At 48.9% G+C, this 24268-nt stretch overlaps 1 protein-coding gene across 9 annotated transcripts in view; it reads left to right on the top strand.

Moving 5' to 3' along the window:
* Positions 1-24268, top strand: part of LOC127045386 (lymphocyte antigen 6E-like) — an 810322-nt gene that overhangs the window by 51422 nt on the left and 734632 nt on the right. For 2 of the 9 annotated variants that reach the window (XR_007772662.1, XM_050941467.1), the window contains exon 1: positions 15989-16171. The exons of the other annotated variants lie outside the window; for them this stretch is intronic. Coding sequence is in view for 1 of the 2 variants with exons in the window: in XM_050941467.1 (XP_050797424.1) it covers positions 16120-16171 (52 nt within the window). In the remaining variant the exon portion in view is untranslated. Of the gene's footprint in view, positions 1-15988; positions 16172-24268 lie in introns of those variants that run through there. 9 annotated transcript variants of the gene reach the window in all.

The raw sequence follows: 24268 nt of genomic DNA, 5'->3' as shown, positions 1-24268 counted from the left end.
CCCTTCTGCCCCTCTGAGTTGGCAGCAACAAGGGCCGGGTTCAGTATCCAGAGGTTCCGTTTCAATAACCCAATGCCAAACCAGCTCGAGCCCCCACCCAGTGACCTGGGAAAATCTTACACACACCCCTAGGCGCCTCAAAGAGGCAATGCTTCCCCTCTCGCAAGCACAGAGTCTCGGTGTAGCAGAAAAGATTTAATACATGAGATAAACAACAAACACTAAATTGGGAAAAACACCTCTACTAGAGTTCATAGACCAAACCGTGAGCAAAGACCCACCCCAGGAAATTGGGCTGTGTCCTCTTTCCTGGGCTCTTGAGTCCAGCAACCCCCAAATCACCCACAGTCCCAAAAGTCTCTGTCCTGGGTCAGTGCAGCCCAAAGTTCGAGAGTTTATCTGCAGGTCTCCCCCCCCAGCCTGGTAGAAAGGGGCACCTTACGTGGTCCGGGGCGAACTGCCCTGCCTCTCTGTGGGTTCTGCTCCCGCCTTCTCCACAAACTGCTGCGCTTTACCAGCCGCTCCACTCTGCTCCTCCAGCCGTTCTCAGAAACTGCTCCGCTCCGCCAGCTGCTCTGCTCCACCAGCTGTCCTGTGAGCTGCTCCAGTTGTCCCTGCAAACTGCTCAGCTCTGCGGGCCGCTCACAGCTACTCTGCTCTGCCAGTCGCTCCGCTGCCACCAGCTGTCCCGTGATCCGCTCCAGCCGTCCCCACAAACTGCTCCACTCCGCCAGCGGCTCTGTTCCACAGTATAGCTTTGGGCTCCCCACTAGTTAGCACTGTACTCAGTGCTCTCAGCTCAGTGATTTTAGCTCTTTAGTGATTTTCAGCTCTTAGTGATTCCAGCTCATAGTAGGGGAGCCCCAGTGCTAGTGCACCATTAGCCCAAAGTGATTTCAGCTCAGTAACCTGTAATTAAATTCTTAAGGGAATAAAAAAAACAGCTCTGACATTCCACAGTGGAGAGAGGAGGAGGTGGAACTGGTGCTTCTGGCTCCACAAGGCACCTGCACCACCAGGCACAAATACCTGTCCCCAGCCTCTCTCAATTCTCTGGGTTTTGGAACCCATGTCCCATGTCTAGCCAGTACCACCCAACTGAGGGTGAGCAATTTGTCACCAAGCAGTCCCACAGCTTGGCAGTCTGGGATAGGGTGGGCGTGCCTATGCAAATACACTCTCTCACATTCTTTCCACCAGATGTCAGGGTAGAGCTTATCCTGACTCTGCTTACATCCTCCCCCCAGCCAAGAATTTGTCATCCCGACAAATCACATTCCCTACTATACCAACTTATTGGTCCCCTCCAAAAGGCATTAGATAGCCCACTTTAGCTTTCACAAACCTGTGTGCTAAATGTATAGGCTCCTCACTAATCACCCCAGGTGCATCGTAAGTTAACCGTTTCACTGGTCTTATTACCCTGTCTCGCCTATTGAGAATCTCTGTTGCTATGGTAGAGGGGACATCCTCTTGAGTGATGGATGGGGAGGTTTCCTGTGAGTTCCCCTCGGGTACTGGCATAGGCCCCTGCATTTCTAGTTCTAACAGTGGAGGGTTGCAGGTGCTCTGGACATCCTCCATCTGTATGTCACCACTGTCCAATAGTCTGTGTAAGTCATTACACGGGGGTCCCACCAGTGGCTCAGGGATGTCAGGAATGGGCCTAAATACTTCTGCCATAGGGTTTAGGGCGGAAGAGGATGTGCTCTCTTCTGATTCAGCGGATCGAGACTGAAATCTTGTCTTCATCCCAGGATACACCATGGTTGTGTCTTCCTCCTCAGACTCACTCTCAGATGTGCTGAGTAGGGGTAGGTTAGCTGCAGGGAGCCAGCTGTCCACGTTGGAAGGCGGCTTTGGCACAGCACCTTTGTTCTGCCCAGTTGCCCGGTTGTGGCCAATCTCATAAGGGCTGCCTACCAATTCCCCCACAGGGAGCAAAAGGTTTCTGTGCACGGTCTTGGTCTGCCCTGTACCCTCTTCAGGTTTGATCTTATAAACCGGCAGGTCTCCTAGCTTTTCCATCACTAGGTAAGGTATTGCCTTCCACCTGTCAGCTATCTTGTGTTTGCCAGCAATACCCAAATTTCGCAGTAGGACTCTGTCCCCTGGCTGGAGCTCTTGCAGACGTACCCTAGCATCATATCGATGTTTGTTGCGGCCTGCATTCTTCTGAGCTGCAGATGTAGCTAAGTGATAAGCATCCCGCAGCTTTTCTCATAGTCGGGATAGATATTGCTGGTGAGTGTCATAGCTATCTCCATCCTCGGATACACCAAAGCACAGGTCTATGGATAATCTTGGTTCTCGCCCAAACATTAAGAGATATGGGGTGACTCCCGTAGCGTCGTTCTTTGTGGCGTTGTAGGCGTGCACTAGAAATGCGACATGTTGGCTCCAGGTTGCCTTCTGCTCTGGCCGCAAAGTCCCTAACATATCTAACAGGGTTCGGTTGAACCTCTCTGGCTGCGGATCACCCTGTGGGTGATAAGGCGTTGTCCTTGACTTTTTAATTCCTGCTATCCTCAGCACCTCCTTCAGAAGGTGACTCTCAAAGTCTCGTCCCTGATCCGAGTGTATCCGGGCTGGGAATCCATAAACTGAGAAATATTTTTCCCACAGTACTCGAGCGACGGTAGTGGCCTTCTGATCACGTGTGGGGTATGCCTGCGCATATCACGTATAATGGTCGGTCACTACTAGAATGTTCCCAATATTCCTCTTGTCCACTTCTAAGGACAAGAAATCAATGCAAACCAGCTCCAGAGGTTTGTTGCTGGTGATGTTCTTCAGATATGCGGCCCTTGTGGGCAGAGTTTTCCTTTGAACACATCGAGCACAGGTATCACATTTTCTGCGAACATCTTCGGCCATCCGAGGCCAATAGAACCTACTACGGATAAGCTCCAGGGTCCTCTCCATCCCTAAATGTCCAAAATCATCATGCAGGGCCCTCATGGCCAGGGCTCTGTACTCTTTTGGCAGCACTAGTTGATTCCGTTGCTTTTGTAGAGGGTCTGTGGTCACGCGGTGTAGCACTCCCTGAATCAGTTTCAGTTTGGTCCATTCTCTCAATAGTAGTTTACCCTCTGGGGTAGGTGGGACAACCTCAGCTGGGCCTCGCCCCTCTCTTTTGGCAAGTAGTGTATCACAAATGTCAATATCTTGCAGCTGGGCTTCCTGCCAGTCAGTCGCATTGAGCATGGGCGATTGGTCCAAAGCAATATAGTTCACTGAAGCAGAAGGCACGCATTCAGGGGGCAGGCCCAAAGCTTCAGCAACACATCCATGAAGGCTCTCAGGGGCCTCTGGCTCTCGGCGACTCACACTGCAGATAGCTCTCACGCCATCCGTGGGTATCACAGCAACGTCAGGTGCCTGCGGACGTCTGGACAAGCCATCTGCATCTACATTGCTCCTCCCTGATCGGTATTGAATGCTGAACTCATAGCTAGCCAAGGCAGCCACCCATCTCTGGCCTGTAGCATCCAATTTAGCACTTGTTAACACATAGGTCAGTGGGTTGTTGTCTGTCCACACCTGGAACTGAGCACCGTACAAGTAGTCTCGAAATTTCTCAGTGATGGCCCATTTCAAGGCCAAGAACTCCAGCTTGTGGATGGGGTAGCGAGTTTCACTGTCAGACAGTCCTCGGCTGGCAAAGGCTACCGGTTTGCGTTTGCCTTCCACTTCCTGATACAGTACTGCTCCCAGACCCTCCAAACTGGCATCAGTATGCAGGATAAACGGTTTGCTTGGGTCAGCAAAGACTAGGATGGGAGCATGAGTTAAGCGAGTAATGATTTCCCGAAAAGCTCTCTCACATCTTTCATCCCACCGCTGCCCAAATGGTTCGAAGGGGCCATAGTGTCTCTGCAAAGGAGTCTTTGGAGGCCTTCGCTTATTCTGGGTCTTAGATTTGTTCTTGTTGGACTGGTATCCCCTGGTAAGATCATTCAGAGGTTTTACAATCGTAGCATAGTTCTTCACAAATCTGCGGTAGTAGCCACTAAATCCAAGAAACGTCTTGAGTTCTCTGTAGTTAATGGGACGTGGCCAGGTAGTGAGTGCTTCTATTTTATCGGGGTCAGTACTCACACCCTCTTGGGACACGATGTGACCTACATACTTCACTGAGGTTTGGCAGAACTGGCATTTATCAATTGAAAGCTTCAAACCGTATGCCTCCAACCTATCGAGCACTTTAAGAAGTCTTTCTTCATGTTCCTCCAGGGTTCTTCCAAACACAGTCAGGTCATCCAAGTAAACTAACACCTGCAGTAAATTCATGTCTCCCACGACTTTTTCCATAAGTCATTGAAATGTGGCAGGGGCCCCAGAAATCCCTTGTGGCATGCGTTCGAACTGGTAGAACCCTAACGGGCAGATGAAGACTGTCTTCTCCTTATCCTCTTCTCCCAGAGGGATCTGGTAGTATCCACTCCGAAGATCCGACACAGAGAACCACTGACTACCCAGCAAACAGTCCAAGGCATCTTGTACTCGAGGCATGGTGTATTGATCAACTGTAGTGCGCCTGTTTAGGGTGCGGTAGTCAATACACATCCGGATTTTTCCACTCTTCTTACGAACGACCACAATGGGTGAGGCATAGGGGCTTCGTGACTCTGTGATGATACCATTCGCGATCAGCTCTTGAAGATGATGGCGCACGTCTTCCATCTCAGAGAGGGCAATCCTCCTAGACCTCTCCCTGAAGGGTCGGGGATCTTGTAGCCTGATATGGTGTTCCACTCCCTTTGCACATCCCACGTCCCACTCATGTAGTGAGAACACCTTGGATCTCTCGCAAAGCTTCTTCCTCAGGCGATCCTTCCACTCCTCAGACAGCGGTGAGTCCCCGAAGTCAAACTTCGCAGGATCTATCATTGGAACTTCAGCTTCACACTGGGGTCTCACAACGCTTTCAGGCTCAAAGATGTCTGCAATCTTCTGCCCTGGTTTTACAAACACATCACGGCGTGTTTCATTAGCAACCAGTATCGTCACCTCCTCCTGGGCTTCAGCAGGTAGGGTTATGACTCCACTGAGAACCAGCACTCCTTCTGGGAGCCCTCCCTGGGTTGGCTGCTCTACCACAGCTAATGTTCCCTTACTGCCTTTTAGGCAGGTACTCCTGACAATCACCTCCTTTTCTGACATGGCAGGCACCACTAAAGGGACCGGGCCCGCATACCTCAGTGCTCCTACTGGCAAATCAGGCATCACTTTTCTTGTGTCCTCAATTTTTCTGTAAGCCGCGGCACAGTGTGTGTGTATCACCAAGGTGTTCAGATATTGGTCTCCTGCTTGCTGTCTGCAGTAATCGGCCAGTATCCTAAAGAGGCTGGAGTTGGTCCCTATTAGCACAGACACATCAGAGGCTCCTTTGGGGTCAGGGCATATTAAAGCAGCAGTGTCCACCTCCTGTCTTACCCCAGCAATCTCTTCTGGGAATTCCAGGTGTACTATGACATAGCCCTGATAAGGGTATTCATCCATGCTGAGGCCACATAGGCCAAGCCCTGTCAGGGGCCGTATAGGCAGATGCCCAAGCATCTGCTGGTAGAAAGACTGGAATATGATAGTCACCTGGGATCCAGTGTCAAGCACTGCTCTACATTCTGTCTCTTCAACCTTTACAGTGACTTCCGCTCGGGGTCCTATCAATCCTGGGGGGATTCGGGCCGCATGGTTCCTTCCAGGGGAGCCTCCGCATCCTGCAGGCCTAGGCGGCTCCCTTCCCAGGCCCTGGGGCCATTTCCCAGCTTTCCCCAGGTGGTCCTCAGCTTTTGATATACCAGCATGGGATTCTCTGCATTCTGACACCTTGCAGCAATGTGCCCACTCTGGCCACACCAGTAGCAGAAGAAGGATTGTCCTTTCCCGTGCTGTCGAGGGGGTGCAGATGTTCTAAACGTAGTCCTCTGGACCATGGTAGCAGAGGGTTCCTTGCACCTTGAAGTCTTTGCTGAATCGAGGGTACTCTCTAGTTCAGTCACTTTCTGTGTTAAGGCCTGCACTCGCTGAGTAAGTTCCTCTTGAGGATTCACCATTAGTGCCTTGGGTGTCCGTGTGGATGTTGTGCCAGATGCTTGGTGTTGCTGCACCTCCCAAACCTCGCCAGCTGCCTGCCTCTCTTCTTCTTCTCGGACCTCTTTTATCAGGCGAGAGTAACTTGGTGGATTATCTTGCCGTTCCCTTAATCAAAGGTGGAGAAGGATTGGGTTCTGATATTGAATTCCTCTCACAATCTGAGCCAATCTAGTTCGGTCCATTTGCTCAACGGCTACTGCTCCCCTCATGATGGCTCTCTGTAATAATTTCTCCAATCTTTGGACATAGGCAGAAACCTTCTCTCTCTTTTGTTGCCTGGCATTGAGGAATTTGCAATAAACATCCTCTGAACCCTCAGTTCTCCCAAAGGCATGGTCCAGGGCCTCTAGGCAGTCCCTCACCTTGACCCCAGGGTTACCGAGTTTCAGGGTGCGAATCACATCTAGAGCTGGCCCCCTGAGACACTCTACTAGTCGCCTTCTCTTTTCAGCCTCAGGCACGGCCCACTCCTGCAGCATCTCTGTGGTGTGCTCCAGCCAGGGTTCAAATGCTTCCTCCCCAGGTATTGGGGTGGGACCCCCAGAAAACAACCTCAGTTTACGATAGGGGCTTGACTCGGGGTGGGGTGGCATGACCTTCCCTAATGCTTGCCCCAAAGCCTTCACCCACTCATCAGGTGAAGGAGCAGTCTCCTGTTGTGGGGCTCTCGGCTTAAGGCCCAACAGACCTGGCATATCAGCCAAAGTTTTTCCCTCTTTCCCCAAAAAGTCTGACATTTTCTTTAAAAACTCTACATCAGCAGTAGGGGCTGGTGAGGGCTGGCTCCCAGTGGTTATTACCTTCCATTCACCATCATCCACTGCTATCGTGCCTGGAACCTGTAGAGGGTCCACAGCCGAGGGCAGCTCACACAATACAGCAAAAGCGCCCTCTTCCCTCACAAAAATGCGCCCACGCATTTTGCACTTACACAAGTACTCAGTGGATGACCTTAAGATAGGTTCTATTAAGCCCTCATCGACTGCCTCCAGCACCCCCGTTACCAGAAGACAGTTCCTGGGGTCAATATTCATCCCCTTGCACCAATCCTCTAACAAGTGTAGAGCCATTATACAAACTCTAATCTTTTCCCAATACAACAGATCAAAAACAACAAGGTAATTAGGGGTTTTCCCAATTCAATGGATCACTCAAAATGTGCTTGCGAGGGGTACTGACCTAGGATATCCCGGACGAGCCCCCAAAATGTAACCCTTCTGCCCCTCTGAGTTGGCAGCAACAAGGGCCGGGTTCAGTATCCAGAGGTTCTGTTTCAATAACCCAATGCCAAACCAGCTCGAGCCCCCACCCAGTGACCTGGGAAAATCTTACACACACCCCTAGGCGCCTCAAAGAGGCAATGCTTCCCCTCTCGCAAGCACAGAGTCTCGGTGTAGCAGAAAAGATTTAATACATGAGATAAACAACAAACACTAAATTGGGAAAAACACCTCTACTAGAGTTCATAGACCAAACCGTGAGCAAAGACCCACCCCAGGAAATTGGGCTGTGTCCTCTTTCCTGGGCTCTTGAGTCCAGCAACCCCCAAATCACCCACAGTCCCAAAAGTCTCTGTCCTGGGTCAGTGCAGCCCAAAGTTCGAGAGTCTATCTGCAGGTCTCCCCCCCCAGCCTGGTAGAAAGGGGCACCTTACGTGGTCCGGGGCGAACTGCCCTGCCTCTCTGTGGGTTCTGCTCCCGCCTTCTCCACAAACTGCTGCGCTTTACCAGCCGCTCCACTCTGCTCCTCCAGCCGTTCTCAGAAGCTGCTCTGCTCCACCAGCTGTCCTGTGAGCTGCTCCAGTTGTCCCTGCAAACTGCTCAGCTCTGCGGGCCGCTCACAGCTACTCCGCTCTGCCAGTCGCTCCGCTGCCACCAGCTGTCCCATGATCCGCTCCAGCCGTCCCCACAAACTGCTCCACTCCGCCAGCGGCTCTGTTCCACAGCATAGCTTTGGGCTCCCCACTAGTTAGCACTGTACTCAGTGATCTCAGCTCAGTGATTTTAGCTCTTTAGTGATTTTCAGCTCTTAGTGATTCCAGCTCATAGTAGGGGAGCCCCAGTGCTAGTGCACCATTAGCCCAAAGTGATTTCAGCTCAGTAACCTGTAATTAAATTCTTAAGGGAATAAAAAAAACAGCTCTGACATTCCACAGTGGAGAGAGGAGGAGGAGGAGGAGGAGGAGGAACTGGTGCTTCTGGCTCCACAAGGCGGCTGCACCACCAGGCACAGATACCTGTCCCCAGCCTCTCTCAATTCTCTGGGTTTTGGAACCCATGTCCCATGTCTAGCCAGTACCACCCAACTGAGGGTGAGCAATTTGTCACCAAGCAGTCCCACAGCTTGGCAGTCTGGGATAGGGTGGGCGTGCCTATGCAAATACACTCTCTCACATTCTTTCCACCAGATGTCAGGGTAGAGCTTATCCTGACTCTGCTTACACATAGTTACCAGTCCTGAACATTGCTTGAGTTCGTGGCTTGATTTTGCAGCTTGGGTTCATAGCTTGTGGAGGCTAACTGGCCAGGAAAGCCGGGCACAAGGAAGGGCTGGGTCTCTGTTGGGCATGCACCAATGCCCTTCCACATTGGCAGCAGAAAGTTACCCTCCAAAGTCTTTCATCTTACCCATCCTTTTTGTAGGCTTTAGTTTGAATCCAGAGTTTATGGGTCTTGCTGTGTCCTCTGGGTTTGGTGATTGATCACCCGTCAATTGCAGGCGTGACTTTCAGCCTTGGACCTGGCTTTGATCTTCCTTCTATTGTACCTTTTCTTTTTAGGGTGGACTCTTCTTATTTTTTTAGGGCTTTTGTCTGCATCTTCAGCCATTGGTGTTTGAACTCTATTTCATCAGGACAGGCTGGGGCTGGAGGTTGATTCCTTCATCCATCCATACTTCATTCACACATCTAAACTAAACTATTAAGATTACAGCAGGGTTTGCAAAAATGAAGGTTGGAGGAAGCTTTTACAAAATGGAGTAAGTGTTTTAAAATGGGGTTTGAATTAGAATATGGCAAACAGTGAACAGAAGTTACAATATAGACAAGAGTAGTGGATGGCAAACAGTGAACAGAAGTGACAATGTAGGCAAGTGTATGAATGGTGAACAGAAGTTATAATATTGAGATACTAAAACAGTGCAAGTCTCAGTGATTTAGGGTATGGCTAAACTTGCAGCTGTACAGCGCTGCCATGGAAGCGCTCTCGTGGCAGCGCTTTGAAGTGCGAGCGTGGTCGCGGCACCAGCACTGGGAGAGAGCTCTCTCAGCGCTGCAGGTACTCCACCTCCCCATGGGGATTAGTTTACAGCGCTGGGAGCACAGTGTTTACACTGGCGCTTTGCAGCGCTGTAACTTGCTGCACTCAGGGGGGTGTTTTTTCACACCCCTGAGCGAGAAAGTTGCAGCGCTGTAAAGCGCCAGTGTAGCCAAGGCCTTAAGCAGGACCTGGACTGATAGTGAAACTTACAAAGGCAGCCGGCTGAACAACTGTGGCTCTTAACAAGCATTTTAATTATTAGCCAGTTATTGTGGTAACCGGTTTTATGAATGAATGTTGTTTCATTCATAAAACTTTACTTATGAAGTTACATTAACAAAGTGAACAATTAAAAACAATTTCATTCATCAGTTCTACACAGCACAATGTGAGAGGGAACCCAGGCTGCTGGGTCAGAGGTTGAACAGTACCTCAGTTCCAGGTGGCACCCCAGGAGGAACTTGCCACAGAATGATTTTGAAAATTTTTGCTCCTATGAACAATTACACTGCTCTACAGCCAAAATGCTTCTGAAATAAATGTAGTCCAACTTTACTAATTCTGGGTCACTGAGAATGAAAATGATGCTTAAAATTGTTGATTGGCTCTAGTTTTCAAGATATGCTATTGAGTCAGTATATACGACCCTTGACTTGGGAATGGCGGAGGATAAGTGAGTTATAAAGGGAAGGGATCTCAATTTAAACCAGAAATGACTAAAATACATCTTTGACTGGATCTATGAATAAATCTATGACTGGGTTTGGACAGTACTTGCTTTTTAGGCAAAACAATAAATGATGCAATCTGAAGCTGGTATTGCGTCATACATGATACGAATTGCATCATGTTATTCCTAGAAGTCATAGATGATGCAATGATAACGAAGCTTACATCACTCTGCTGAACAAATTGCCCTATATCAGCTCTAGAAATCATACAGTGTCGTGCTATCTTATTTGTCAGTATTTGATTTTGCAAAGGGACACATTTCTGTTTAGCCAAAGTGAGCAGAGATGCCTCGTACTTGTGTGAACAGTGCAGATAACTTCTGCTATGTTTGTGGTGAAGTGACTTTTGCATCACAAAAGCGCAGTCTAACCACTATGGTTAAGAAAGCCTATCCCCTTTATTTTGGCTGCAAAATTGGAGATCAGGACAAGAGGTGGGCCCCACACATATGCTGCAACACTTGTGCAACAAATCTTGGCCAGTGGTTGAACAGGAAAAGGAAATCTATGCCTTTTGCAGTGCCAGTGATTTGGAGAGAGCCAACAGATCATACCAGCAATTGTTACTTCTGCATGGTGCCTCCAGTTGGGAAAGGTGTGTCAAAGAAGAAAAAGTGGACTGTGCATTATCCAAACATTCCATCAGCTATACGCCCAGTACCCCACGGAGAAGGATTTCCGGTTCCTGATGCACCAGAATCATTCTCACTTGAGTCAGACGAGGAAGAGGAAGAGGATGAAACTTCTGGTCCTGAACCATCAATGTCACAGGACCCACATTTTCTCCCATCCTCCTCTTCTGAACCACACCTCATAACCCAAGGTGAACTGAATGACCTTGTCAGGGATTTGGAACTACCCAAGAGTAAGGCAGAGCTGTTGGGCTCCAGACTACAGCAGTGGAATCTCCTGGCAGGCTATCAGGGCAAATGGAGCCCATCAATGCTTGCAGACTATTTGTGGACAGTGACAAGAGATGCTCCATTTAATGAATACAAGAGACAAGCCAAGAAGCGCCGAGTAGACACTGAATAGGACTAAACTATGTACATAATAGTTTTCTGCCTTTTGTTTCATAATAAATTTTATTTATATAACCCTTTTGCTGATTTTTAAAGTGTTACATAAACAGGACAGGTGAAATATTATCATGTAAAGCAACTATAAACACATGAAAAGACTTAGGTTTACAATTTATGATTAAAACTCTACTATCTACACAATATACATAGACATAAAATGTAAAAACTTAAATATCTTAGAAACAGTAGCCAATCAGTTGTTTTAATTGTCATATTTGAATTCAGCACATCAAAATACATAATAAATAGCACATTTTATCTCTGAAGCAGACGACTTCTCAAAAATTGTAGACCTGTGTTACTTTCCAAAGGAGCTAACACACCTTGCTAAAGAAGTCAAACTGATTAGCTGCCTTTGAAGATTTGAAGGATTTGTCCTCAGAAATGTCATCCAAGCCCTCTGTTTTGAAAGATGCATGTGATGAAGCATCAACATTCAATAGTGCCAGCAAAATAGCCAAGATACTGCCCCCAAAATGTCAAGGTTCAATAGTCATGGAGCACTTGCTCATTGACACTTTGGAATGCTGATCCCAATCAGTGGTCTTAGATTCATCTAGGGTGACCAGATGTCCTGATTTCATAGGGACAGTCCTGATTTTTGGGTCTTTTTCTTATAGAGGCTCCTATTACCCCCAATCACCGTCCTGATTTTTCACATTTGCTGTCTGGTCGCCATAGATTCATCATGAACTGACTGATGAAACCAAGGGTGAATTGCAAAGGAGATTATCTGAGAGGAACTCCAAGTTTTACAAAAGCTTGCCAGCAATCTATTCCAACAGCTCTCCAGACGTCTTGACATTGAAATCACTGTGTGCTTTGATTGACTTGCGTGGATTAGATATAGAGAAATTGAAAGTTGAAAAGGCTGGATTTAAGCCACTGATAAATAAGAGACATTGCAAAGAATGTGATGAAGGTCTAGGTGCTGGCAAGGAATTAAAGAAGGCGTTCCCGTGTAGGTTTGAAATATTTATAGTGGTCTTATTGTTTGGAGCATTAACTGCAGCATATGAGAATTCCTTGTCTTGTCACAGGTCCTTATGCTTGGCAGACTCTTCCCTGAACTGATTTGTGAGGCTGCAGCATCTCCACTTACAGACCCATTTCTACCACAGCACCTTAAATACACTAGCCAGCTTGCAATGGCTTGGCTGAGAGGTGGCTGGCAGCTCCGGCAGAGAGAACAGCTCTCAATCCCCAAGCCTGCCCATACGTCACTCCAAGCCAACATCACTTGTGACCAGCCATCAAAATGTGGGACATCTGGTTTTTGTTGCATGTTGTGCTGTGATTGATTAGGATGGTTATTAACTATGAACCCTATTGTTAGGGATGTTTACTCACTCTGTCAAACAAATAGGTCAGCAAGAGTCATGCCCAATGGTGAAATCAGGAGTCAGGACCAAGACTTAGAGCAGTAACCAGGAATTGGAGCCCAGGATCAAAGACGGATTAATTGGAGTGACACAAAGAAGGAAGGAGAAGCTGCTGGGCATAATAACCAGTCTGCTGACTCTTGCTTCCAGTGGGGCGGGGTAGCCAATCAGGCAGCCGACTACAAGCCAGCTCATATGCTCATTATGTTGCCCAGAGAATGGCCCTGCTGCAGGCCCTGAGTCAGTCAGTGACAGAAAGGAGGAAGGTCCTAACTGAGAGGCTTGGGGATTTCGGGAGAGGGTCCCTGCCAGGGGTATCGGGTGGAGGGAGGTATAGAGAAAGAGGAGTGGTCCCTGCTTCTTCTGCCTCCAAATTGTACTAATGCCTGCCCTGCCCCCAATGCAATGAGTGCCTCTGTCCCCACCCCCAAGTCAATTCAGTGGGATGAGGCAGACCCTACCCGAGGGCTCTTCTATTGCTGCGGCTGCCCTTGCCCCCCTTAGCAGCTCCTCCAGCATCATCCCTGTGCCCTGATTGGGGTCCCTGGGTGCTACCATAATTTAAATCTTAAATAGCTCACCCAAGAAGCTACATTAAAGTTGCAAAGTCAAGCACTCAAAAACTAGCAAATGCCTGGTAGGGTTTGGTTGCTCTAGCAACTTAATTCTGCCCCCTGTGTGTCCAGCCGTGGATGTACTGAATGAGGCACTTGTCCTGTGGGGAAAAGCCCCGGGGTGCCAGTAGCATGCCAGGTGGACTGTGACTTGGAGGCAAGCAGTGTAGGTGCTGCAGCTGCTGGGCTGTATAGGGACTAACCCTGGTGGGCATAGGCGCTGACTCCGTGGGTGCTCCGGGGCTGGAAAAAAATTGGTGGGTGCTCAGCGTCCACCGGCAGCTCCCTATGGCCCCACCCCACCCCCGCTCACCTCTGCCTCCTCCACGAGCGCGCCCCCACGTCCTGCTTCTCCCCGCTCCCTTCCTCCCTCCCAGCGCTTGTGCCAGAAAGCAGCTGGCTCGTGGGGCAGCGAGGGATGGGGGAGGAGGGGGAACACAGTGCACTGGGGGAAGAGGCGGGGCTGGGGCGGGAATTTGGGGAAGGGATCCAATAGGGGCAGGGAGGGGGCGGAGTTAGGGTGGGGACTTTGAGGATGGGTTTGGAATGGGGTTGGGGCCAGGGCTGGGATGGGATGGAGTCGGGGTGGGTCCAGGGGCAGGGAAAGGGTGGGGGCACGGGCACCCACTGGCAAGGTTGGTGCCTGTGCTGGTGGGTCCAAATAACTACCCCGAGGGATGTTTAAGGGAAAGGATATTTTACTAGGCCTGGCAGGAAAGGGAAGGTTGCAAATACCCGTTGTGATCTTACAGTTCACAGTGAGCAATAGCAGTTCTTGTCTGAGTCCCTGGGACAGTCCACTTGACTCAGGTCTCTTCAGACCTAATGCATAATAAAAATAATATATGGAGATATACTTCTCTCAGAGAACTAGAAAGGACCCTGAAAGGTCATTGAGCCCAGCCCCCTGCCTTCACTAGCAGAACCAAGTACTGATTTTGTCCCAGGTCCCTAAGTGGCCCCCTCAAGGATTGACCTCACAACTCTGGGTTTAACAGGGCAATCCTCAAACTATCCCTCCCCACTGCAGGCCAGCCTGTTTTCAAGCAAATAGGAGCTTCCAGGTTTCCAGGCCAGGCTCAGTGTCTCTCATTGGGGCTCCTCTGCACTGGCTCGTTGCCCAGCTGCTGCTGGTCCCTCGTAAGCCCCCAGAGACCTGCACTGGTCTGCAATACCCCGCACATACCTAGCTCTGCAGACAGTTCTTTGCATCCTGCTTCTCTGCAGCTCCTGGTTAGCCATGCAGTTGCTCCCTCCCAAAGGTGCCCCATCATTTTCTGCTCAGGGTCCTTCCTCCTACCTGCCCTGGAGAAAGGGAAGTGCCGTGGGGAAGGAACTGATGGGAGTTGTAGTCCCCTGACTCTGCCAGTTCATCAGACCTAACTTTTGGGTGCTTGACTTTGCAAACTAAATAAAGGAAAGGTCACAGGAACCCATTTTAATGGACAAGCCTTAGGCAACAGAAATACAGAGGCCAGTACCACTGCCCCCGATAATTCAGCACTAAATAATGATAAATGATGAGGGAACTGTGGAAACCTGGGACATTTTGAACCAGACTGGAGAAAGCCAAGAGAAGTATGCAGTGTCTTGGGAAGGAAATGGGTTTAAATTAGGGATTCTCACCTTGTCTGGGGTTTGACAATATCAGAATGGCCTGCAGGAACATGTCGATTTGGCTGAAACTTCGAAGAGAAATTGGCCTGACTTCCTGCCAGTTCACTCCCAGCTCCTCAGCAGCACGTCTGGAGGGAAGTGTGGGAACTGGGATTCTCCAAATCCTGGGCAGCCATCTCCCCAGGCTGCCTGCTCCCCCATTTCCCAGTCAGCTGGCTGGCTCGTTGGTTCTCGTGACATCCTACCTGGTGGGCTGCTCTGCTCCCTGGGGCCCCATAGAAGCTGGTTCCCCATGTGCTGCCTGGAGACCGCCAGGCTGCCTGACCCTCCTCACAACTGACTCCCCAGACAGCCAGCTTCCTGGTCTGCCCAACAACTCCCACCTGCCCTGCTCCTTGGAACCACTTGCTGCCTGTCTTCCCATCCGCCTGCCTGGAAGGCTGCCCCACTCCTTGAGCTCCCTCATTCCCAGAGCTGCCTGCCTGCCTCCCCCTCTGTGGGGCTGCCCTGCTCCTTGGTGTCTTGGGCTGCACACCCAGCTGGGCTGATGGGGAGTCAGACAGCTGGAGGCATCAAGGAGCCAGGGCCGCCAGGCCGGGAGGTAGGCGGCCTGGGGTGCTCGTAGATCAGGGTGCTGAAGAGTGGGTGAGCCAGGCATTCTGGGGACCTGTTTTGTTTTTTTAAAAACCGTTTTTAAAAGTCTGAAACACATTTGACTTTTCGATCCCCTCGTCGCCACCCCCATGAGGTTTTAACTTTTCATCCAGATTTGGGACAGAAAGATTTATCGCCACCTGGAACTTTTCCACAGGATGGAGCTTCTCTGTCCTGGCCAGCTCCACTGGTGACCCCCCTCCCTCTCTGCACCCAGAAGACAGGGAGCAGGGTCCCCACCCTCTTTGCTGTTGGAACCTGGTATGGAAAAGGTTAAGAACCACCGGATTAGACCATAAAGTAGGGATTTTCCACTGTGGTGTCTGTGGCTTATGCAGTGTATTAACCCTCTCCTCGTGCAGAAGCTTTTGGCACAGGAATGCTGTAGTCCAGCATTTCCTCCCCCTCCAGACTGCGGCGGGGAAACGAAACCAAACACAACCACGTTTCCTGCAGCGCTGGATTCCGTTAAACCCTGAGCCTCTGGCTGCTCTTGAACTAAAATCAAAAAACCACGTGAGCAAACTCCCCTGCCCAGCCATCCATCTCCTGTCCCCGCCCCTCTAAGGCACAGTCTTCGCGTGAGCTGCGTTCACAGACAACCACCAAGAGCCTCATTTCTAGCCAGCCCCCCAAGAAGCAGCTGGCTGATCTGCCCAGGCTGTGACAGCAGGCCGAAGATGAAGGCTTTTCTTCTCCCCCTGCTTGCTGGGATTCTGTGTGTGGAGCAAGGTGAGATGCCGCTAATGATTCCTCTGTGCCTGAGAGAGAGCCAGGGAAGCAGCTAGAAATGGCAGGGGCAGAGGGGGATTTTTGCAGCACCGCTGGCAAAGATTCTGCCTTTCAGTGGGAACTGGCACTTCTGCAAACCTCCCTTTGCAGCCAGCTGCTTGGGAGTGCGAAGCAATGGCTGGTGCCTTGGCTGGCTTTCCAGCACTAGCTTGTGTGGATGTAATAAAAATAGCTCAGTGCAGGCACAGCACAGCAAGTTATCTCCGTTTCATGATGTTTAGGGGGATGCAGTGCTCTGGATAGCGTGATCAGATGTCTCCATTTTATAGGGACAGTCCCGATTTTTGGGGTCTTTTTCTTATAGAGGCTCCTAAGACCTCCCCACCTCCTGTCCCGATTTTTCACATTTGCTGTCTGGTCACCACCCTAGCTCTGGATGCAAGGGGGAGCACAGCTCTGTGGATCCGAGCTCCTTCCAACAGCAGCATGTCTTGAGAGGCCTGGGGGGGTGGGGGCAACTAGCCCTAGAGACCTGTCTAGTCATCTCTTAAAGAAATCTTTTATACGGTTATCCTCGGAGCCAGGCTCTTTCACGCAGGGCGATCGGTGCTTCTCAGCATTGCTTTCTTGCAACTATAACTTTTGCAAGTTCTTCTACTGTAATCAGCTTCAAGGGTCTGATCATGATCCCAGATACAGTGGAGTAAATCAGGAACAAGTGCACTGAATTCAGTTAAGCCGGCGCAGTGGAACATCGGCACAAATGAGATCAGACTCAGGCCCTGCGTTCTTACAATGCTGCAGTGGAATTCCTGTAATATTGGGGGAGGGGGGGTCAGAGCAGTAGGTTCCAGTTGGAGGAGCCACTTGTTGATTCTTAATGGAGGATAATTTTACTCCTCCAGCTCTTCCTGAGCTCATCTGGTTTTAAAAGATAAGGAGGTCTAGGGCAGTTTGATACTTGGATGAGACTCCCAGGGATAAAAGGTATTTGTGGAACAGGCTTTTATGTGTTTGTTTATTTGCCACTAAACCTAGGAAGAACAGGCTCGCTTATTAACCAATGAATGTTCACTTGTTCAAAGATTTCCCCATTTATAGTCTCCCAGATGCGGTTGTTTTTTGATTGTCTATACAAATGTATTAACCCCTCTCTTACTGTTTACTCACATTAACATGTCACCCCAAAACCTGCACCAGGTGTCAGGATAAACTACAGCCTGAGCCCAAGGAAACTGATCAGCTCCAGCCACCTGGGTTTCTGGCTCAGAAATCAAGGACACTTCCAATGCCATGGGGTCCATAGCAAGAAACAACTAGCTGATTTCTTGCTGCTCTTAAGATGATCTTAGATACCCACTCTGGATCCCACACCGCAGTGTCTAAGCCCATTGTGATATCAACCAAATGGACACAGAGTGTGTTATTTTCCCAGTCCCAGTCTGTATGTGATCAAATCTAGCCCAGGGTGTGAGAGAAATCTGCTGGCCCCTGTGCCTGGACAGTAGACACCCTTTGCCAGGCAAATGGGGTTATTGCAGGTAACTTTGTCCCCAGAAGGACAAGAATATTCCTTTTGCCATGCAAGGAACTTCTCCTGAGGAACTTTCTGTGCTTTAGCTGGCTACTCACTAACCTGCCTTGAAGAAATAACATGGAGTTTAAGTGCCAAGTACTAGGCTGTTGAAGGAGAGCAGTGGCTGCGCAGAGAACACAGACAGAGCTGGTGTGGGCAGTAACGGTTTGATGCAAAGCCCAGTGATGTCAGCGGGAGTCTTTCCACTGAGTGCATTGGGCATTGGGTCGGGGTTTGAGAGCCTTGGCTGAGCTGTGCTCTTTGCAAGGTCAGATTCCACAGGTCTTATCTAAGGCATTTCCTAAGGGCTGTGTTGTATCTCTCGAGTTCTTCAGCATCTCTAGTAGCTGAGCACCAAAAGCTTCTTCCCCTGGCAAATTGTCCCATTATCTGCTTGGTGGCAATTGGTTTTTGCTCTTGCATTGCTTAGGTTCTTTATTTTGTAGTTTCTGTTACTGACTCCTTAAATAATTCCTCCCTCTTCATTACATTTTCTATTTTTAGACATTTTTCATGAGCCCGCTGTTTCTGTTTTTCCTCTTTAGTGTACTTGTTAGTACTGGTGTTTGACTTGGTGCCGTGTGACATTTTGATGTAAAACTGTAATGATAGAACATTAGCCTGGCACACATTGACTACGGCCACATCTGCCCTAGTGCACTTACAGCGGCAGAGCTGTACCGATGCAGCTGCACCTCTGTAAGATCTTTGTGTGGCTGCTGTATGCCGACTGGATAGAGCTCTGCCCTTGACAGGATTAAACCGCCCCCAGTGAGTGGTTGTAGCTGTGTTGGCGGGTGAGTGACATAGCTCTGTCCACACTAGCAGTTAGGTTTGTATAAATTATGTCGCTATGGGGTGTGCTTTTTCACACCCCTGAGCAGCATAAATTTTGCCGACATAAGTGGTAGTGTAGACCTGGCCTAAAAGCTGGCTATCTGCTAGGTGTCACAATGTAATTGTAAATGGGGAATCATCAACGAGTGGGTGAATCTCCAGTGTGGTCATACAGGGATCAGTTCTTGGCCCTACGCTATTTAATATATTTATCAATGACTTGGAAGAAAACAACATCATTACTGATAAATTTACAGGTGACAGAAAACTAGGGGAGTGGTGAATAATGAAGAGCTCAGGTCACTAACAGAGAGTAATCTGGATCGCTTGGTAAGCTGGGCACAAGCAAACAATATGCGTTTTAATACGGCTAAATGTAAAGGTATACAACTAGGGACAAAGAACATTGGCCATATTTACAGGAGGGGGGACTCTACCCTGGGAAGCTGTGACTCTGAAAAAACTTTGGGGGACCGTGGTAGATAATCTGCTGAACATGAGCTCCCAGTGTGACACCGTGGCCAAAAGGGCTAATGGATTCTTGGATGTATAACGGAATTTTGAGTAGGAGTACAGAGGTTATTTTACCTCTATATTTGGCACTGGTGCCACCGCTGCTGGAATCCTGTGTCCAGTTCTGATGTCCACAATTCAAGAAGGATGTTGGTAAATTGGAAAAGATTCAGGGAAGAGCCACGAGAATGTTTAGGATTAGAAGCCGCAGGACCAGCGGACCCTCCGCAGGCATGGCGCCGAAGGCAACCTGCCTGCTGCCCTCATGGCGACCGGCAGAGCCCCCCCGTGGCTTGCTGCCCCAAGCACGCGCTTGGCGTGCTGTTGCCTGGAGCCGCCCCTTCTTATAGCAGTAGACTCAAGGAGCTCTATTTATTTAGCATAACAAAGAGAAGATTAAGGAGTGATTTGATCACAGTCTGTAAGTGCCTATGCAGAGAACAAATACTTAATAATGGGCTCTTCAGTCTAGCAGAGAAAGCAATAACTATATCCAATGGCTGGAAGTTGAAGCTGGACAAATTCAGACTGGAAATAAAACATTAATTTGTAACAGTGAGGATCATTAACCATTGGAATAATTTACCAAGGGTTATCGTGGAGTCTCCATCGCTGGAAAATTTTAAACCAAAATTGAGTGATTTTCTAAAAGCTCTGCTCTAGGAATTATTTTGGGGGCAGTTCTCTGGCCTGTATTTTATAGGAGGTCAGCCTGGATGTTGACAATGATCTTATGAATCTGTGAATCTAGTACAGACATTGTTTATTGTACCTATTGTAGGATTGAGGCAGAAGCCACAGTTATGATTCAAGGCCCGTTTTGCTGGCTTACAAACACATTAAAAAGCAGCCTCTGCCTTGGACAGTTTACAGTCTAAAGTAAGACACGGTGTAATAAGTGAGTGAACACACAAGTGGATGGGGGCTGGGTTAGGGTTACTGTGCTAGGAACACAGATTAGCCACAGAGCAATTGGACAGTTTCAAATCAAAGGACACTTAAAAAATGCACCTATAAATATATCAGAAACATTAAGATCAGTAATTGCTATGGGCAGAAACACAACCGTGTTGTAAATTGTACCTAGCTACTCAACATGAGTATTTGGAATTATGAAAAAAAAATCATTTTCACTCCTCTTTAACCATGTTTGCCAGCGTAGCTCTGGGAGAGGGAGTGGAACTGGATTTTATCCTAGCTCACACATCCTCAGAATTTAAGTGTGATCATAAAATGTGTTTTAGTGAGAGGAAGGGTGGTCTGGTTGATCAAGCCCTAGAGTAGGACTTGGGAGACCTAGGTTTAAATTCCTGTTCTGCTACAAACTTCCTGCATGCCCTTGGGCAAGTTACTTAGCCTTGTTTTGTCTCTGAGAGGGTAAATACATTAAAGATTCTGAGGTGCTCAGATGCTATGGTAGTGGGGGGCTGTATAAGAACCTGAGCTAGATTAGTGGTGATGAGTAAACAGGAGTGATCCAGGTTAAACTTGTGGCACCGATGGTGAAAAATGCAAATGGAGCTAAGGGTATGTCTACATCTACAATTTTGCAGCGCTGGTTGTTACAGCTGTATTAGTACAGCTGTATAGGGCCAGCGCTGCAGAGTGGCCACACTTACAGCAACCAGCGCTGCAAGTGGTGTTAGATTTGGCCACACTGCAGCGCTGTTGGGCGGCTTCAAGGGGGGTTCGGGGAACACGAGAGCAAACCGCGGGGAAGCAGGTCTCCTTCCCCGGTTTGCTCCAGTGTTCCCCGAACCCCCGTGCAAGCAGGTCTCCTTCCCCGCGGTTTGCTCTCGCGTTCCCCGAACCCCCCTGCAAACCGCGGGGAAGGAGACCTGCTTGCACGGGGGTTCGGGGAACGCGAGAGCACACCGCGGGGAAGGAGACCTGCTTGCTTGGGGGTTCGGGGAACGCGAGAGCAAACCGCGGGGAAGGAGACCTGCTTCCCCGCGGTTTGCTCTCGCATTCCCCGAACCCCCCTGCAAACCGCGGGGAAGGAGACCCGCTTGATTACCAGAGAGGTATCCTCAGGTATGCTGGGATACCTGCTTATTCCACGGAGGTCAAGAAAAGCGCTGGTAAGTGTCTACACTTGATTACCAGCGCTGGATCACCAGCGCTGGATCCTCTACACCCGAGACAAAATGGGAGTACGGCCAGCGCTGCAAACAGGGAGTTGCAGCGCTGGTGATGCCCTGCAGATGTGTACACCTCCTAAGTTGCAGCGCTGTAACCCCCTCACCAGCGCTGCAACTTTGTGATGTAGACAAGCCCTGAGATCATCTGCCTTAGAGTCACTGAGGGACCATCAATGTGGAATCTCTGCGATGCCATTTGTACTGACTCAGAATTGAACCATCAAATTAATCCACTGATTCCTGGGCTCCTCGGAGGACTGTGCTGTCTGAGGCTGTGTCAATGGGAGGCTTTCCTCTGGCTTCTGTGGGATCTGAATCAGATCTGTGGCTCTGTAATCCTGCCAGATAGCTGCTCTGCCGACTTGCTACAAAACCAGCCCCTTTCTTCAGGATCAGGCAGTGACATTTTGAGCTGATGATGCAATGCTTGTAACTATATATTTTTGCTAGGAAGTGATGGGGGTGTAGCTGTTTGAAAACTGGTCTCGGCTTGTTCTAGCTGCATTCTCCAGATCTCCCACTCATGTAGTTCAATTAGTCTCTCTTAATAAAGCATCTGTTGATCTGCTTTGACCCTGGACTCCTAGGAGCCCTAGTCCTGAACCAGACTGCGTTACGTTAGGTGCTGTATAAACACAGCACGAAGATCTTACACTCTGGGTGCTCAGTAATAATAAACAGTGACCCCCAAAGTGCACATAGCCGTTCGAGTGCAGCTGGGCCAATAAGCTAATAATCACAATGTCTGTATTAAAAAAATGACGGAACCATCAAGAAGCACCCGCGCCTGTGTTCAGCCACTAATCAGAGCCCAGCTTTCCTGTCTTTGCTCACTTTACTGAGGAGCATTTCAAAATCTTGCCCGTCTTTTCATCAGATGGAGGAGAACCAGAAGAGAAGGTGCTGGCTTCCTGGAGGGTCCTGGAGTCACTTGGGGGTAGGGCTAGATCAGTAGTTCCCAAACTGGGGTTTGCAAAATGCTACAGGGAATTCTCGGAGAGGGAGGGGAAATTTCCCTAATGGCAGACAGAGCTGTTCCTAGGGACCCCGGGCAGCACGGGGCCAGCAGCCTGGAGCCCCTGGACTTCCAAAAGCTAGGCAGATCAAAGCAAGCATGTCTGTCACACTGAGGAGATTTCAACTTCAAGACTCCTTATAAGAAATGGAAAGGGAGGCAGATATTTTTTGCTGTTTTTAAAGTTAAATAGGCAGCTAGTATTGTTTTAAAATTATGATGAAGAACAAGTTTAAGCTTTGTTGTAACGTGCATTGTTTGCCTGGACTGCTCAAGACCTGAATGCTTGTGTAGGAGGAACTCTTTGAGTTGGCTTCTTAAATATCTTCCTGCTGTTTCACATCTGACACTCCTTGATGAAACACAGGAGCCTTGTCTTATAACTGGCTAATTCAAAGTGATACAAGCTACGAAAGTGAGATTTTGGAAGAGTGTTGTCGTTTTCATAATGTAATAAAAATACTGTAATGATAAATAATAATTAATAATAAATAGTGTGTAATAAGCATATCATAAAAACGCAATTTATATATCCAAGATCACTGCTTTTATAATTTATACTCAGGTAAAGGAGAAAATCCCTGCAAATATTCATTGTTAGGAGGAGGTTAGCGAGACTTGACATTTTAGTGAAAGGGGTTCACAGGTTGTTAAAGTTTGGGACCCAATGGGCTAGATCAGGGTGATTGGTGGGGGAGAGCCCAGTTTTCACCACCTGTGACATGCGTGCTGTGGGGCCAGTGGCCTAATGGTGCCCCTGCTCTTATTGGAACTGTAGGGTGTTAGTGGATGTTGTAACCAAGACCAAGATCAGAGTGTGCCCTGCCCACTGCTAGGTGGTTGTGCTGAGAGAGCTGGAGAAGAGGTTCTCTGCTCCCCACCTTTGCTAGGTTAGCTGTCAACTTTAAAAAACAATGAGCAGTTGAAAGAGCACTTGACTCCCCGCCTGGCCCCACTGGAGCTGTGTGAGTAAGGCACTCCCCAGTATAAGTGGAGCATGTGCTTGTAAAATCTGTGTTGCATCCTCTTCTAGTGTCTAGGCCGCAGAGGATAACAGCCCACTACTGCTTCTAGTTGGAGTTATTCCTTTCCTGCCAGTGGTCAAGGTCTGTGTTGTGCTGGTGAAAGGCCTGGCTTCAAACTCTGCTGGTGACCCATGGAGGTGGAGGGATTGTTACATAAAGGTGGCAAAATCAAGCCCTGGGATGAACTTAATGCTTCAGACCTTGTTCTTCTTTAACCCATTCCCTCCTTCTCTTTGTCACCCTCACACATCACTTCCTGTCCAATTTGCACTATAAACTCTTAAGGAAATGCACCCTGCTTCTCTGTTTGTTTCTGTAAAGCATCTAGCATGTTTATGGCATTGTAATAATAATAACCAAGCTTCTTTGGCAAGTCAGAATGAATTCTCTGGTCTTCCATGTGATGCCCATCAATAAATAACACATCATGTCATTCCCACTTTGTTTGTCAGAGCCAGTGTGAGCTCATATCTCGATGGCCGCCCACCATCCATTGGCACCTGTCTCTTTGCAAATTAGTCCTTATAAAATATTGGACCAGCTCTAGCCAGAAAGGAGTTCTTTCCCCCATGCATATTAGCCCAGGTGCACTATGGATTTTTATGCCTTCCTAGGAAGCATCAGGTGATGATCTCTGCAGAAGGCAGGATGCTGAACAACTTGAATATATGGTCTGATCTGGGATGGCACATCTTCTGTATATAACAGTACGTAACACAGACATGGTGATCAGAGGGGACTGAACCTAGGGTCTTGAGCCCCAAACTGTAGGCCTGTATCACTCAAACTAAAGGACAACACTTGTAACTATAAGAAGGAGGTTGTTGAAATTGCTTGGACCAACCCGCAGTAGGAGGCATGCTCACTCTCTTAGCCAGTGTCATAGAATCATAGAAATGTTGGGCTGGATGAGACCTCAAGTGGTCATCAAGTCCAGGCCCTGCACAGAGGCAGGACCAAGTAAACCTAGACCATCCCTGACAGGTGTTT

This window comes from Gopherus flavomarginatus, chromosome 2, assembly GCF_025201925.1.
Source record: "Gopherus flavomarginatus isolate rGopFla2 chromosome 2, rGopFla2.mat.asm, whole genome shotgun sequence".
In the NCBI taxonomy this organism is placed as follows: Eukaryota; Metazoa; Chordata; order Testudines; family Testudinidae; genus Gopherus; species Gopherus flavomarginatus.
Note: the sequence above shows the minus strand (reverse complement) of the source record. Positions and strands in the feature narration are given on the sequence as shown.